The sequence below is a fragment of the Oncorhynchus mykiss genome, chromosome 8 (assembly GCF_057628025.1).
Source record: "Oncorhynchus mykiss isolate SJ-2025 chromosome 8, ASM5762802v1, whole genome shotgun sequence".
Lineage (NCBI taxonomy): Eukaryota > Metazoa > Chordata > Actinopteri > Salmoniformes > Salmonidae > Oncorhynchus > Oncorhynchus mykiss.
In genome coordinates this window covers 79,334,633-79,349,850 of record NC_143029.1, presented here as the reverse complement: position 1 = coordinate 79,349,850, position 15,218 = coordinate 79,334,633, and the positions used below count along the sequence as shown (strand labels likewise).

General features: G+C 51.2%; 1 protein-coding gene across 2 annotated transcripts in view; it reads right to left on the bottom strand.

Annotated features, from left to right (window-relative positions):
* The window catches only part of LOC110530678 (CUGBP Elav-like family member 5), a 55,861-nt gene that overhangs the window by 39,963 nt on the left and 680 nt on the right, over positions 1-15,218 (bottom strand). For both annotated transcript variants that reach the window (XM_036986328.2, XM_036986329.2), the window contains exon 2: positions 14,535-14,617. In XM_036986328.2, coding sequence (XP_036842223.1) covers positions 14,535-14,617 — 83 coding nt within the window. The remainder of the gene's footprint in view (positions 1-14,534; positions 14,618-15,218) is intronic.

Genomic DNA, 15,218 nt, shown 5'->3' with positions numbered 1-15,218 from the left:
GGTGATGGAGCTGGATACTGATGAAAACCATCACAAATTCCTCTTTTTGAATGCGACAGGCTTCAACCTGGCCAAGACAAGGAGGAGAGGATGGAATTTCATTGGCCCGTGGACAATCATCCAAGTCCCTGGACAACGTGGGGGCCAACATCACCATGTGTGGATATATCGGAAGATGGTGTGGTGGGATGCAGACCTCGTATTGGATCATATAATGCAGCTCTCCTTGTAACCTTCTTTGATGAGCTAAAGCAGGTCTGTAGAGCTGATTGTTGACCTATGCCACATGTGGAATAATGTCAGGTTCCACCATGCTCATGGTTTCAGGCCCATCCACAATTTACCACTCTGTACTTACCCCCATACTCTCCTTTCCTTAACACGATTGAAGGTATATGATAGGCGCCCTCACGAACAAGGCACCCTTCTCCAGGCCATGGATGACGCATGCAATGACATCACAGCAGACCAGATTCTTCCCAAGATGTTTGGCTAATGAAAACATCCATTGTGATGTGGATGAGAACCTGTGGCCAAATCCACAAGACAGGGTTGATGGAAATATAGAAGTACAGTAATCAATCCTTTGTTTTTCTTTTCTTTTCAAATCAAATCAAGTTGTATTGGTCACACACAAGTAGTCTAACAATTCCCCAACAACTACCTAATACAACGACCTAATTGTGCAGACCGCACCACCCTCTGGAGAGCCTTGCAGTTAGTTGAGGGCGGTGCAGTTGCCGTACCAGGCGGTGATACAGCCAGACAGGATGCTCTCGATTGTGCATCTGTAAAAGTTTGTCAGGGTTTTGGGTGACAGGCCAAATTTCTTCAGCCTCCTGAGTTTGAAGAGGTGCTGTTGCACCTTCTTCACCACGCTGTCTGTGTGGGTGGACCATTTCAGTTTGTCCGTGATGTGTATGCCCAGGAACTTAAAACTTTCCACCTTATTCACTGCTGTCCCTTCGATTTGGATAGGGGGGTGCTCCCTCTGCTGTTTCCGGAAGTCCACAATCATCTCCTTTGTTTTGTTGACGTTGAGTGAGAGGTTGTTTTCCTGACACCACACTCCAAGTGCCTTCACCACCTCCCTGTAGGTTGTCTCATCGTTGTTGGTGATCAAGCCCACTATGGTTGTGTCGTCTGCAAACTTGATGATTGAGTTGGAGGCGTGCATGGCCACGCAGTCGTGGGTGAACAGGGAGTACAGGAGAGGGCTGAGCACACACCCTTGTGGGGCCCCAGTGTTGAGGGTCAGCGAAGTGGAGATGTTGTTTCCTACCTTCACCACCTAGGGGCGGCCCGTCAGAAGGTCCAGGACCCAGTTGCACAGGGAGGGGTTGAGACCCAGGGCCTTCAGCTTGATGATGAGCTTGGAGGGCACTATGGTGTTGAATGCTGAGCTGTAGTCAATTAAGAGCATTCTTACATTGGTATTCTATTTGTCCAGATGGGATAGGGCAGTGTGCAGTGTGATAGCGATTGCATCATCTGTGGACCGGTTGGGGCGGTATGCAAACTGAAGTGGGTCGAGGGTGACCAGTAAGGTGGCGGTGATAGGATCCTTGACTAGCCTCTCAAAGCACTTCATGATGACAGAAGTGAGTGCTACGGGGCGGTAGTCATTTTAGTTCAAATCAAATCCAAGTTTATTTGTCATGTGCGCCGAATACAACAGTTCATCTTACAGTGAAATGCTTCCTTACAAGCTCTAACCAATAGTGCAAAAGAGGTGTTAGTTGAACAATAGATAAGTAAAGAAATAAAACAACAGTAAAAAGACAGGCTATATACAGTAGCGAGGATATATACAGTAGCAAGGCTATAAAATAGGTGAGGCTACATACAGACACTGGTTAGCCAGGCTGATTGAGGTAGTATGTACATGTAGATATGGTTAAAGTGACTATGCATATATGATGAACAGAGAGTATCAGTAGAGTAAAAGAGGGGTTGGCGGGTGGTGAGTGGCGGGACACAATGCAGATAGCCCGGTTAGCCAATGTGCGGGAGCACTGGTTGGTCGGCCCATTTGAGGAAGTATGTACATGAATGTATAGTTAAGTGACTATGCATATATGATAAACAGAGAGTAGCAGCAGTGTAAAAAGAGGGGGGGCACACAATGCAAACAGTCCGGGTAGCCATTTGATTAGTTCAGTTACCTTTGCTTTCTTGGATACAGGAACAATGGTAGCCATCTTGAAGTATGTGGGGACAACAGACTGGAATAGGGAGAGATTAAATGTCTGTAAACACACCAGCCAGCTGGTCTGCGCATGCTCTGAGGACGCGGCTAGGGATGCCGTCTGAGCCAGCAGCCTTGCGAGGGTTAACAAGTTTAAATGTTTTACTCACATCAACCACGGAGAAGGAGAGGGGGGGGACTTTGTTAGCAATCTGCGAAGGTGGCACTGTATTATCCTTAAAGCGGGCAAAGAAGGTGTTTAGTTTGTCTGGAAGCTGACGTCGGTATCCGTGGCTGTTTTTGTTTTTGTAGTCTGATTTCCTGTAGACCCTGCCACATACGTCTTGTGTCTGAGCCATTGACTTGAGACTCCACCTTGTCCCTGTATCGGCATTTCACTTGTTTGATTGCCTTGCAGAGCTAATAACTACACTGTTTATATTCAGCCATATCTCCAGACCTCTTTCTATGGTTGAATGCGCTTTCAATTTTACGCGAATGATGCCTTCCAGCCATGGTTTCTGGTTAGGGTAGGTTTTAATGGTCACAGTGGGTACGACATCTCCAATGCACTTATTTATAAACGCACTCACCGAGTCAGCGTATAGGTCAATATAATCCTCTGAGGCTGATCAGAACATTTTCCAGTACGAGTGATCGAAACAATCTTGGAGTGTGGCTTCTGATTGGTCAGACCAGCATTGAATTGTTCACGTCACTGGTACAACCGGTTTGAGTTTCTGCTTATAAGCCGGGACAAGCAAGATGGCGTCGTGGTCTGATTTGCCGAAGGGAGGGCGAGGGAGGGCTTTGTATGCATTGCGGAAGTTAGAGTAGCAGTGGTCGAGAGTATTTGCCCTACGTGTCGTAAATATGCTGATCAAATGTAGGTAGCACTGATATCAAATTTGCTTTGTTAAAATCCCCAGCTACAATAAATGCAGCCTCCGGAAATATAGTTTCCAGTTTACATGGAGTCCAGTGAAGTTCCTAGAGGGCCGTCTTGGTGTTCGCTTGATGGTTGACGTACACAGCTGTGACTATAACTGACGAGATTACTCTTGGTAGGTAGAATGGCGAACGTTTGATTGCAAGGAATTCTAGGTTGGGTTAGCAGAAGGACTTGAGGTCCTGTATGTTGTTATGATTACACCAAGAGTTGTTAATCATAAAGCATACACCCCCGCGCTTCCTCTTCCCAGAGAGGTGTTTATCTCTGTCGGCGCGATGCATGGAGAAGCCAGGTGAACCGATTCCGACACCATATTCCGAGTGAGCCATGATTCCGTGAAACAGAGAATGTTACAATCTCTGATGTCTCTCTGGAAGGCAACCCTCACTCAAATTTTATCTACCTTGTTGTCAAGAGACTGGACATTGGCGAGTATTATACTTGGGAGCAGAGAGCGATGTGCCCATTTTCGAAGCCTGACCAGAAGACCGTTCAGTCTGCCCCTTCTGAGTCGCTGTTGTTTTCGATCAGCTGCTGGGATTTGATCCATTGTCCTGGGTGGTGGTCCGAAGAGAGGATCCGCTTCGGGAAAGTCGTATTCCTGGTCATAATGTTGGTAAGTTGATGTTGCTCTTATATCCAATAGTTCTTCCTGGCTGTATGTAATAAGACTTTAGATTTCCTGGTGTAACAAAGTAAGAAATAATACATAAAAAAACAAAATACTGCTAGTTTCCTAAGAACGCGAAGCGAGACGACCATCTCTGTCGGCGCCATCTCAATAAGTTTTTACAGTAAGCCAGGTGAGGTACACTGCAGTTGACGTTTTACTGTAGTTTTTTTCTTTTTTGTAGCTAATTATTTTTGCTTTGATTCAAAGAAACCTATGTTGTGCTTTTATTGTATTTCATCAATCAATTTCAGATTTTGTTCAATGATTCTACTGTGTCTGTAGTATTCTCTCTACTAGTCCTTTTACATTGATGTATTTACGTGTAGTACCATAATGAAACATGTATCACATATTTTGTACTACAATATTTAATGATTGTATGGACAACTACACAGTGAAACTATTGGTATCTTGTGTGTGGGTGATCTAAATTAATGTTCCTATGGTATTTCATGATAAATGAGTTATTTGATCCAATGATCCTGCAAGGCGGCAGGGTAGCCTAGTGGTTAGAGCATTGGACTGAAAGGTTGCAAGTTCAAATCCCCGAGTTGACAAGGTACAAAATCTCTCATTCTGCCCCTGAACAGGCAGTTAACCCACTGTTCCTAGGCTGTCATTGAAAATAAAAATTAGTTCTCAACTGACTTGCCTAGTAATAAAAGTACAAGGCTTCTTTAAAGATATGAATATACAATGCAACGTTTTACAAGTGATGGCTGTTTTGTGTCTAGACTTTTGAAAAATGACCACACGGTTCTGAAATTAGTGCCAGTGATTGTAAAAAAAAATGTAATCGTGCAGCCCTAGCACACACACACACACACACACACAATATTTTTCAGATGCCAGAGTATTTTTGCTGTGTCATCCAAAATCATCATAGGCCTCCTCATTAGGAACTAAACACAGAAGGGCTGTGTGTGTGTGTGTGTGTGTGTGTGTGTGTGTGTGTGTGTGTGTGTGTGTGTGTGTGTGTGTGTGTGTGTGTGTGTGTGTCCACCAGCTTTTGTGCCTTGTCCTTCCATGTCTCATTTCAGGAGAAATATCACACTTTCATAATGACTATTGAACAGGCAATTAAGGTCCTGTAATACTGACAGCTGTGTGAGAGATTGAGAGATAGAGGAGGGGTAAGATGGTAGGGAGAGGGGGATGTAGTGGGGGTGGGGGAAAGAGGAGAAGGAGGAGGGGTAAGCTGGTAGGGAGAGGGGGTGTAGGGGGGGATAAGGAGGAGGAGGGGTAAACTGGTAGGGAGAGGAAATGTAGTGGGAGGGAGGAGAAGGAGGAGGAGGGGTAAACTGGTAGGGAGAGGGGCATGTAGTGGGGGGGAGGAGGAGGAGGGGTGAGCTGGTAGGGAGAGGGGGATGTAGTGGGGGGGAGAGGAGGAGGAGGGGTGAGCTGGTAGGGAGAGAGGGATGTAGTGGGGGGGGGGGAGAAAGAGGAGGAGGAGAAGGGGTGAGTTGGTAGGGAGAGAGGGATGTAGTGGGGGGAGGAGGGGGGGAGGGGTGAGCTGGTAGGGAGAGGGGGATGTAGTGGGGGGAGGAGAAGGAGTGGGAGGGGTAAGCTGGTAGGGAGAGGGGGATGTAGTGGGGGGTAGGAGAAAAAGGAGGAGGAGGACGAGGGGTGAACTGGTAGGGAGAGGGGGATGTAGTGGGGGGGGAGGAGAAAGAGGAGGAGGAGGAGGAGGAGGAGGAGGAGGAGGAGGAGGAGGAGGAGGGGGGGTGAGCTGGTAGGGAGAGGGGGATGTAGTGGGGGGAGGAGAAAGAGGAGGAGGAGGAGGAGGGGTGAGCTGGTAGGGAGAGGGGGATGTAGTGGGGCGAGGAGAAAGAGGAGGAGGGTGAGCTGATAGGGAGAGGGGGATGTAGTGGGGGGGAAAGAGGAGGAGGTGGAGGGGTGAGCTGGTAGGGAGAGGGGGATGTAGTGGGGGGAGGAGAAAGAGGAGGGGGAGGAGGGGTGAGCTGGTAGGGAGAGAGGGATGTAGTGGGGGGGGGGGGGGGGGTGTGGTTACTTTTTGCTGCTAAGAGACTCCCACTCCTGTTAAATGCATTGGCTTGGGATTGCTGTGAATGTGTAGTGCTATGCAATAGATTACAGTATGCAGAGATCTGGAGCACATATAAAGAATGAAGTGAAGGTGAAGTCCCCTGCACTCAAATGGAGTTTGGACAAACTACATATCATATCCAATGTTGTGCTCTTATCATGAGCTTACTGTGCGGTGAAAGTGTAGAGTAACAGAGACTGATTGTGAGGCAGAACCCATTAACACACACACACACACACATTATATCCCTGTTTCATCACCTGTGTCTTCTGAGAGCAATTCCGTCAGAGTAACGATCCCATGTGGAACACTAAGTAGAGCCTAATCTGTTTCCGTACACCGGATTAATGGATGCACAAGTTGTAAAGGGAGCGTAAATCACAGTGACACCACTCATGCTGGCACTCCCATAGCCTGGTGGCCTGGCCCAGGTTGTGAATCCATCAATGTGAGGCAGAAATGTCACAACCCAGTCTACAATAGATTGTAAATAACGTTTCAACTGTCAACAATACACAAACACTGGGTAAGACACAGACTGAGAATTTCTCACTGTTAAAATGAACCTGTGTGTGTGTATGTGTGTGTGTTATCTCCCCTGGGTCTATCTTTTCATTGGTAAAACGTCAATCGCACACTAAACACTTGTTTCAATGGCAGTCTGTCTTTCTAACCTACACCCAACCAAATATATTATTTAGCTTAATTAATTTAGCATTACAACATCATAGATGAATGAAAGAGGAAGAGAGGCATGCAGCTGCACAGTGCAACCAGATAATTATCTCTGATGAAGCCGTCACTCCTCCAGTGAAAGGAGAGAAGGATGAGAGAGAAAGAGAAACGGCAATTAGAGACAAGTGAAAATCTCCTTGGTGCGTGCGCACGCACACAAACACACGTGAGAGAGAGGAGCGCTAGGATTTGTGAGGAAGAGTGGGGTGAGAAGAAGAGACAGAGGAGAGCTAGAATTTGTGAGGAAGATTGGGGTGAGAAGAGAGAGGAGCGCTAGGATTTGTGAGGAAGAGTGGTGTGGGAAGAAGAGAGAGAGGAGAGCTAGAATTTGTGAGGAAGAGTGGGGTGAGAAGAAGAGAGAGAGGAGAACTAGGATTTGTGAGGAAGAGTGTGGTGAGAAGAAGAGAGAGAGGAGAGCTAGAATTTGTGAGGAAGAGTGGGGTGAGAAGAAGAGAGAGAGGAGAACTAGGATTTGTGAGGAAGAGTGTGGTGAGAAGAAGAGACAGAGGAGAGCTAGAATTTGTGAGGAAGAGTGTGGTGAGAAGAAGAGACAGAGGAGAGCTAGGATTTGTGAGGAAGAGTGGGGTGGGAAGAAGAGAGAGAGGAGAGCTACAATTTGTGAGGAAGAGTGGGGTGAGAAGAAGAGAGAGAGGAGAGCTAGGATTTGTGAGGAAGAGTGGGGTGAGAAGAAGAGAGAGAGGAGAGCTAGGATTTGTGAGGAAGAGTGGGGTGAGAAGAAGAGAGAGAGGAGAGCTAGGATTTGTGAGGAAGAGTGTGGTGAGAAGAAGAGAGAGAGGAGAGAGAATTTGTGAGGAAGAGTGGGGTGAGAAGAAGAGAGAGAGGAGAGCTAGGATTTGTGAGGAAGAGTGTGGTGAGAAGAAGAGAGAGAGGAGAGCTAGGATTTGTCAACAAGAGTGGGGTGAGAAGGAGAGAGAGAGAGGAGAGCTAGGATTTGTGAGGAAGAGTGGGGTGAGAAGAAGAGAGAGAGGAGAGCTAGAATTTGTGAGGAAGAGTGGGGTGAGAAGAAGAGAGAGAAGGACGAAGGACCTGCACCGAGAGAACCCACGCCAAAAGGATCCATCGCTCAGACCACAGCATCACCAACCACACCCCAACCAGCTGTTACCACCCCAAACAAACCCTGGCCACCATCATATCAGACCTATGCCCCTTCTGCCCACCCCATGCAAGGACCTCAACATGACAGCAGGACATCTGCCCAGGCCATGAGCAGAGCAACAGGCCCAACCTCCATCCTGTGACCTAAGAGGTCTGTATCAGATACTCAACATGCTCTCCTCACACCTACTGTGATGGTCCGGGCCTAAACCACACGAAAACAACACTAGACACAATGGAACACAAAGCTTTTACTGTCTCATCCTGGAACATACGAGGTCTGAGATCATCTGCCTTTGGCTTAAAGAGCAGGAACCCAGACATCATCAAAGACACACTCACTTTGGCAATGTAAACATATGTAAACATATGCCAATAAAGCCCTTGGAATTGAATTGAGAGAGTGACAGAGAGCGAAAGAGAGCACAAGAGAGAGAGAGAGAGAGAGAGAGAGAGAGAGAGAGAGAGAGGGAGAGAGGGAGGGATAGAGAGTGACAGAGAGAGAGAGAGAGAGAGAGAGAGAGAGAGAGAGAGAGAGAGAGAGAGAGAGAGGGGGAGAGAGAGAGGGATAGAGAGTGACAGAGAGAGAGAGAGAGAGAGAGAGAGAGAGAGACAAGGAGAGAGAGCAGGCGTGACAGAAAGAGGAAGAGAGACAGGGAGAGAGAGAGTGACAGAGAGCGAAAGAGAGCACAAGAGAGAGAGAGAGAGAGAGAGAGAGAGAGAGGGAGAGAGAGCGACAGAGAGAGAGAGAGAGAGAGAGAGAGAGAGCGACAGAGAGAGAGAGAGAGAGAGAGAGAGAGCGACAGAGAGAGAGAGAGAGAGAGAGAGAGAGAGAGCGACAGAGAGAGAGAGAGAGAGAGAGAGAGAGAGAGAGAGAGAGAGAGCGACAGAGAGAGAGAGAGAGAGAGAGAGAGAGAGAGAGAGAGAGAAGGAGAGAGAGGAGGCGTGACAGAAAGAGGAAGAGAGACAGGGAGAGAGAGAGAGGGAAAGACAGGGAGAGACAGGAGGGAATTAAATATGGGTTAGTGGGTGTAAGAAGCGCAAGCTGTTATATTTTGTCATCTGACGCTGCGTTTGGGGGTTGGCCCTTTTGTAGTATTTCATATGACACAACCTAACTTCCCACCTACTACAGTAGGCTTTGTGAGTGAGTGGGAAGCCTCTCTGCCTCCACCCTTTTCTTCTCCTCTTCCCTCCCTCCCTCTCCCTCCCTCTCTCTCCCTCTCTCCCTCTCTCTTTTGTGCTCTCTGTCTATCTGTATGGGTAGTGGGCTGGAAAGCAGAGGAGTAGAATGACATTCTTTTATCTAACAGTATGCTTCACTCTACACTGCTGCCACTCAGCAATGACCTACAACAAGCACAGCCACACACACACAGCCACACACACACACACACACACACACACACACACACACACACACACACACACACACACACACTTACTCACTCACTCACTCGCTCAAAGGCTGATATATTAAAGGCAGGAACAACAGGGGCACCCATACAAAGCAGGCGCAAACACACAACATACACACAAATACATACACAACGGCAGCAATCACACACACACAGACACATCAAAAGGAATATCCATCCAATCCGGTTCGTGCACATTCTAGGTCACTGAAGCTTGCAGTGCAGCACAAAACACACTCCCAAACAAATGCACTGTGATCCGCTATACCTGTGTGTGTTTGTGTTATCAATCAGACACCCCCTCACTGCCCAACACCCCCCCCCAGACAGATGTACCCTGTTGTCCCTCCAACCTCTCCTCATCCCTCCCTCTCTCTCTCCTCCCTCACCTTCAACCTCTCCCATCCCTCCCTCTTTCTCTCATCACTCCCCACCAACCTCTCCTCATTCCTCCCTCTCTCTCTCATCTCTCCCCACCAACCTCTCCCCATCCCTCCCATCTCTCATCCCTCCCCACCAACCTCTCCCCATCCCTCCCCATCTCTCGTCCCTCCCCACCAAACTCTCCCCATCCCTCCCCATCTCCCATCCCTGTCCACCAACCTCTCCCGATCCCTCCCTCTCTCTCTCATCCCTCCCCACCAACCTCTCCCCATCCCTCCCTCTCTCTCATCCCTGCCCTCCAACCTCTCCCCATCCCTCCCCATCTCTCGTCCCTCCCCACCAACCTCTCCGCATCCCTCCCGATTTCTCATCCCTCCCCACCAACCTCTCCAAATCCCTCCCCATCTCCCATCCCTGCCCTCCAACCTCTCCCCATCCCTCCCCATCTCCCATCCCTGCCCTCCAACCTCTCCCCATCCCTCCCCATCTCTCATCCCTCCCCACCAACCTCTCCCCATCCCTCCCCATTTCTCATCCCTCCCCACCAACCTCTCCCATCCCTCCCGATCTCCCATCCCTGCCCTCCAACCCCCCATCCCCCCCATCTCCCATCCCTGCCCTCCAACCTCTCCCCATCCCTCCCCATCCTCATCCCTCCCCACCAACCTCTCCCCATCCCTCCCCATTCTCATCCCTCCCCACCAACCTCTCCCCATCCCTCCCTATCTCCCATCCCTGCCCTCCAACCTCTCCCCATCCCTCCCCATCTCTCAACTCACACCTCCAACCTCTCCCGATCCCTCCCCATCTCCAATCCCTCCCCATCTCCCATCCCTGCCCTCCAACCTCTCCCCATCCCTCCCCATCTCTCATCTCTCCCCTCCAACCTCTCCCCATCCCTCCCAATCTCTCATCCCTCCCCTCCAACCTCTCCCCATCCCGCCCCTCCAACCTCTCCAAATCCCTCCCCATCTCCCATCCCTGCCCTCCAACCTCTCCACATCCCTCCATCTCTCTCTCATCCCTCCCCACCAACCTCTTCTCATCCCTCCCTCCCTCTCTCTCTCATCCCTCCCCTGCAACCGCTCCTCATCCATCTCTCTCTCATCCCTCCCCTCTAAATTCTCCACATCCCTCTCTCTCTCTCTCCCTGTCCCTCCCCATCTCCCATCCCTGCCCTCCAACCTCTCCAAATCCCTCCCCGTCTCCCATCCCTGCCCTCCAACCTCTCCCCATCCCTCCCCATCTCTCATCCCTCCCCACCAACCTCTCCCCATCCCCCCCCATTTCTCATCCCTCCCCACCAACCTCTCCCCATCCCTCCCCATCTCCCATCCCTGCCCTCCAACCTCTCCCCATCCCTCCCCATCTCTCATTTCTCCCCTCCAACCTCTCCCCATCCCTCCCCATCTCCCATCCCTGCCCTCCAACCTCTCCCCATCCCTCCCCATCTCTCATCTCTCCCCTCCAACCTCTCCCCATCCCTCCCAATCTCTCATCCCTCCCCTCCAACCTCTCCCCATCCCTCCCCTCCAACCTCTCCAAATCCCTCCCCATCTCCCATCCCTGCCCTCCAACCTCTCCCCATCCCTCCCCATCTCTCATCCCTCCCCACCAACCTCTCCCCATCCCTCCCCATTTCTCATCCCTCCCCACCAACCTCTCCCCATCCCTCCCCATCTCCCATCCCTGCCCTCCAACCTCTCCCCATCCCTCCCCATCTCTCATCTCTCCCCTCCAACCTCTCCCCATCCCTCCCCATCTCCAATCCCTGCCCTCCAACCTCTCCCCATCCCTCCCTCATCTCTCCCCTCCAACCTGTCCCCATCCCTCCCAATCTCTCATCCCTCCCCTCCAACCTCTCCCCATCCCTCCCCTCCAACCTCTCCACATCCCTCCCTCTCTCTCTCATCCCTCCCCACCTCACCAACCTCTTCTCATCCCTCCCTCCCTCCCTCTCTCTCTCATCTCTCCCCTCCAACCTCTCCGCATCCCTCTCTGTCTTTCTCTCTCTCTCATCCCTCCCCTGCAACTGCTCCTCATCCCTCTCTCTCTCATCCCTCCCTCCAAATTCTCCTCATCCCTCTCTCTCTCTCCCCGTCCCTTCTCATCTCTCATCCCTCCCCTCCAACCTCCCCTCATCCCTCCACATCTCTCATCCCTGCCCTCCAACCTCTCCCCTTCCCTCCCCATCTCTCATCCCTGCCCTCCAACCTCTCACATCCCTCCCCATGTCTCATCCCTCCCATCCAACATCTCCCCATCCCTCTACATCTCTCATCCCTCCCCTCCAACCACTCCCTCATCCCTCCCCTCCAATCTCTCCCTATCCCTCCCAAACTCTTATGCCTCCCCTCCAATACTCTCCCCATCCCTCCCCATCTCTCATCCCTCCCTTCCAACCTCTCCCCATCCCTCCAATCTCCCATCCCTCCCCTCCAACCTCTCCCCATCCCTCCCCATCTCTCATCTCTCCCCTCCAACCTCTCCCCATCCCTCCCCATCTCTCATCCATCCCCTCCAACCTTTCCAGATCCCGCCCTCTCTCTCATCCCTCCCCTCCAACCTCTCCCATCCCTCCCAATCTCTCACCCCTCCCCTCCAACCTCTCCACATCCCGCCCTCTCTCTCATCCCTCCCCTCCAACCTCTCCACATCCCGCCCTCTGTCTCATCCCTCCCCACCAACCTCTCCACATCCCGTCCTCTCTCTCATCCCTCCCCTCCAACCTCTCCCATCCCTCCCAATCTCTCATACCTCCCCTCCAACCTCTCCCATCCCTCACCATCTCTCATCCTTCCCCTCCAACTTCTCCCCATCCCACGCTCTCTCTTACCCCTCCCCTCCAATCTCTCCCCATCCATCCATCCCTCCCCATGTCTCATCCCTGCCCTCCAACCATCCCTCCCAATCTCTCATCCCTGCCCTCCAACCTCTCCCAATCCCTCCCCATCTCTCATCTCTCCACACCCCTCTCTCTCTCTCAACCCTGCCCTCCAACCTCTCCCCATCGCACATCCCTCCCCTCCAACCTCTCCCCACCCCTCCCCTTTTCTCATCCCTCCCCTCCAACCTCTCCCCATCCCTCTCTCTCTCATCTCTCCCCTCCAACCTTTCCCCATCCCTCTCTCTCTCATCTCTCCCCTCCAACCTTTCCCCATCCCTCTCTCTCTCATCCCCCCTCCAACCTCTCCTCATCTCTCTCTCTCATCGCTCCCCATCACATATCCCTCCCCTCAAACCTATCCTCATCCCCGTCTCTCTCTCATCCCTCCCTTCCAAACTTCCTCATCCCTCTCTCTCATCCCTCCTCATCACATATCCCTCCCCTCCAACCTCTCCCCATCCCTCCCCATCTCTCATCCATCCCCTCCAACCTCTCCAGATCCCGCCCTCTCTCTCATCCCTCCCCTCCAACCTCTCCACATCCCGCCCTCTCTCTCATCCCTCCCCTCCAACCTCTCCACATCCCGCCCTCTGTCTCATCCCTCCCCACCAACCTCTCCACATCCCGTCCTCTCTCTCATCCCTCCCCTCCAACCTCTCCCATCCCTCCCAATCTCTCATCCCTCCCCTCCAACCTCTCCACATCGATGGCTCCCTCTCTCTCTTACCTCCCCTCCAACCTCTCCCATCCCTCACCATCTCTCATCCTTCCCCTCCAACTTCTCCCCATCCCACGCTCTCTCTTACCCCTCCCATCCAATCTCTCCCCATCCATCCATCCCTCCCCATCTCTCATCCCTGCCCTCCAACCATCCCTCCCAATCTCTCATCCCTGCCCTCCAACCTCTCCCAATCCCTCCCCATCTCTCATCTCTCCCCTCCAACCTCTCCCCACCCCTCTCTCTCTCTTAACCCTGCCCTCCAACCTCTCCCCATCTCACATCCCTCCCCTCCAACCTATCCCCACCCCTCCCTTTTTCTCATCCCTCCCCTCCAACCTCTCCCCATCCCTCTCTCTCTCATCTCTCCCCTCCAACCTTTCCCCATCCCTCTCTCTCTCATCCCCCCTCCAACCTCTCCTCATCTCTCTCTCTCATCGCTCCCCATCACATATCCCTCCCCTCAAACCTATCCTCATTCCCGTCTCTCTCTCATCCCTCCCCTCCAAACTTCCTCATCCCTCTCTCTCATCCCTCCTCATCACATATCCCTCCCCTCCAACCTCTCCCCATCCCTCCCCATGTCTCATCCCTCCCCTCCAACCTCTCCTCATCCCTCTCTCTCTCTCTCTCTCTGTGTGATCCCTCTCTCTGTGATCCCTCCCCTCAAACCTATCCTCATCCCTCTTTCTCATTCCTCCACCTCCAACCTCTCCTCATCTCTCTCTCATCCCTCCTCATCACATATCCCTCCCCTCCAACCTCTCCTCATCCCTCCCTCTCTCTCATCTCTCCCTCAGCCTTTTTCTTCAACTCATTCTTTCTCATCTGCTTTCTCTCTCTAACTGATTCCCCCTTCAGTGTCTTTCTCTTTCTCTCTCTATATTTCTCTCTCTCTTTCTCTCTCTCTCACACTTTCTCTCTCTTTCTCTCCTCTCCTCTCTCTTTCTCTCTCTCTCTCTTTCTCGCCTCTCGCTTTTTCTCTCTCTATTTCTATTTCTCTCTCTCTCTCTTTCTCTCTCTCTCTCTGTCATTCCTTCCATCTCCTCTTCCTTTCACCCTCCCCAATCTCCCCCTCTCTTCCCCCCTCTCTCGCTCTCTCCCTCTCTCTCTCTCTCTCTCTCTCTCTCTCTCCATACATGGCTCACTGAATGAACAGCCTGAAGCTGTCTACATGGTTCTGTTCACTGTTGTTTTACAGTACTCTCTCTTTATTGCTCTCTCACTCCCCCTCCCCCTCTCTCACTCTTTTCTCTCTCTCACTCCATGTTCTCTTACTCTCCTCTATCCTCTTTTCCATTCTCCGCAACCCGAAAGGAATTGGCAACTCACAGATGTCTTTGGGGAAAAGCTTTCACACCATCTCTCATTCCATGTAAAACCCTGGCAGCATTCAGGCGGTGGAGTACTCACCCCAGGTAGGGTTTTCTGCTCATGCAATGCATTCTGGGCTTTGATGGCAGACTCCCTGGCACAGTAGGTGAGAAACGCACATCCTGTCAATCAATACAGACCAACAAGGGTTAGTCACACACAGACACACACATGAATACAGCTTGCTCACAAAAGCCCCCCCCCCCCCCCCTCTCACACACACACGCACACACACAGACACACTCACTTGGCAATACTGGCCTAAATCCTGTTGATTGTGTATGCGTTGCCTATGCAATGTGATGCATAGACGTGACGGTGGATACGTTTCGATTTTCTGCCAAATAATCCCTATTTTTGTTTGCATCATGACACTGCGATGGCGCGGGAAACAACACTATGTTACGCGCGCAGCTGGCGCAAACAAACATTGGCGTGTAATAATTAGGGCAAGAAAAAGTGTTGGGAAGTGTGACGAGCGTTTAGCTGTGAGACCAACTTGCATTTTACTTATATGAACTCACATGAACATGCTACTCCTACGCACTAAAAGAGAGAATCTGTCGAGATGAGAAGAACCCCAAATAAATCAATGATGCTGTTATTATGGGGAAATTACGGTAATAGTGTTAAGACTATATGCAACCTTATTCTGCAAGGCATACGGGCTTTTCAGTACAAGGTGCGTAGACTAACACATTATTGCATTACAGACATCACGAG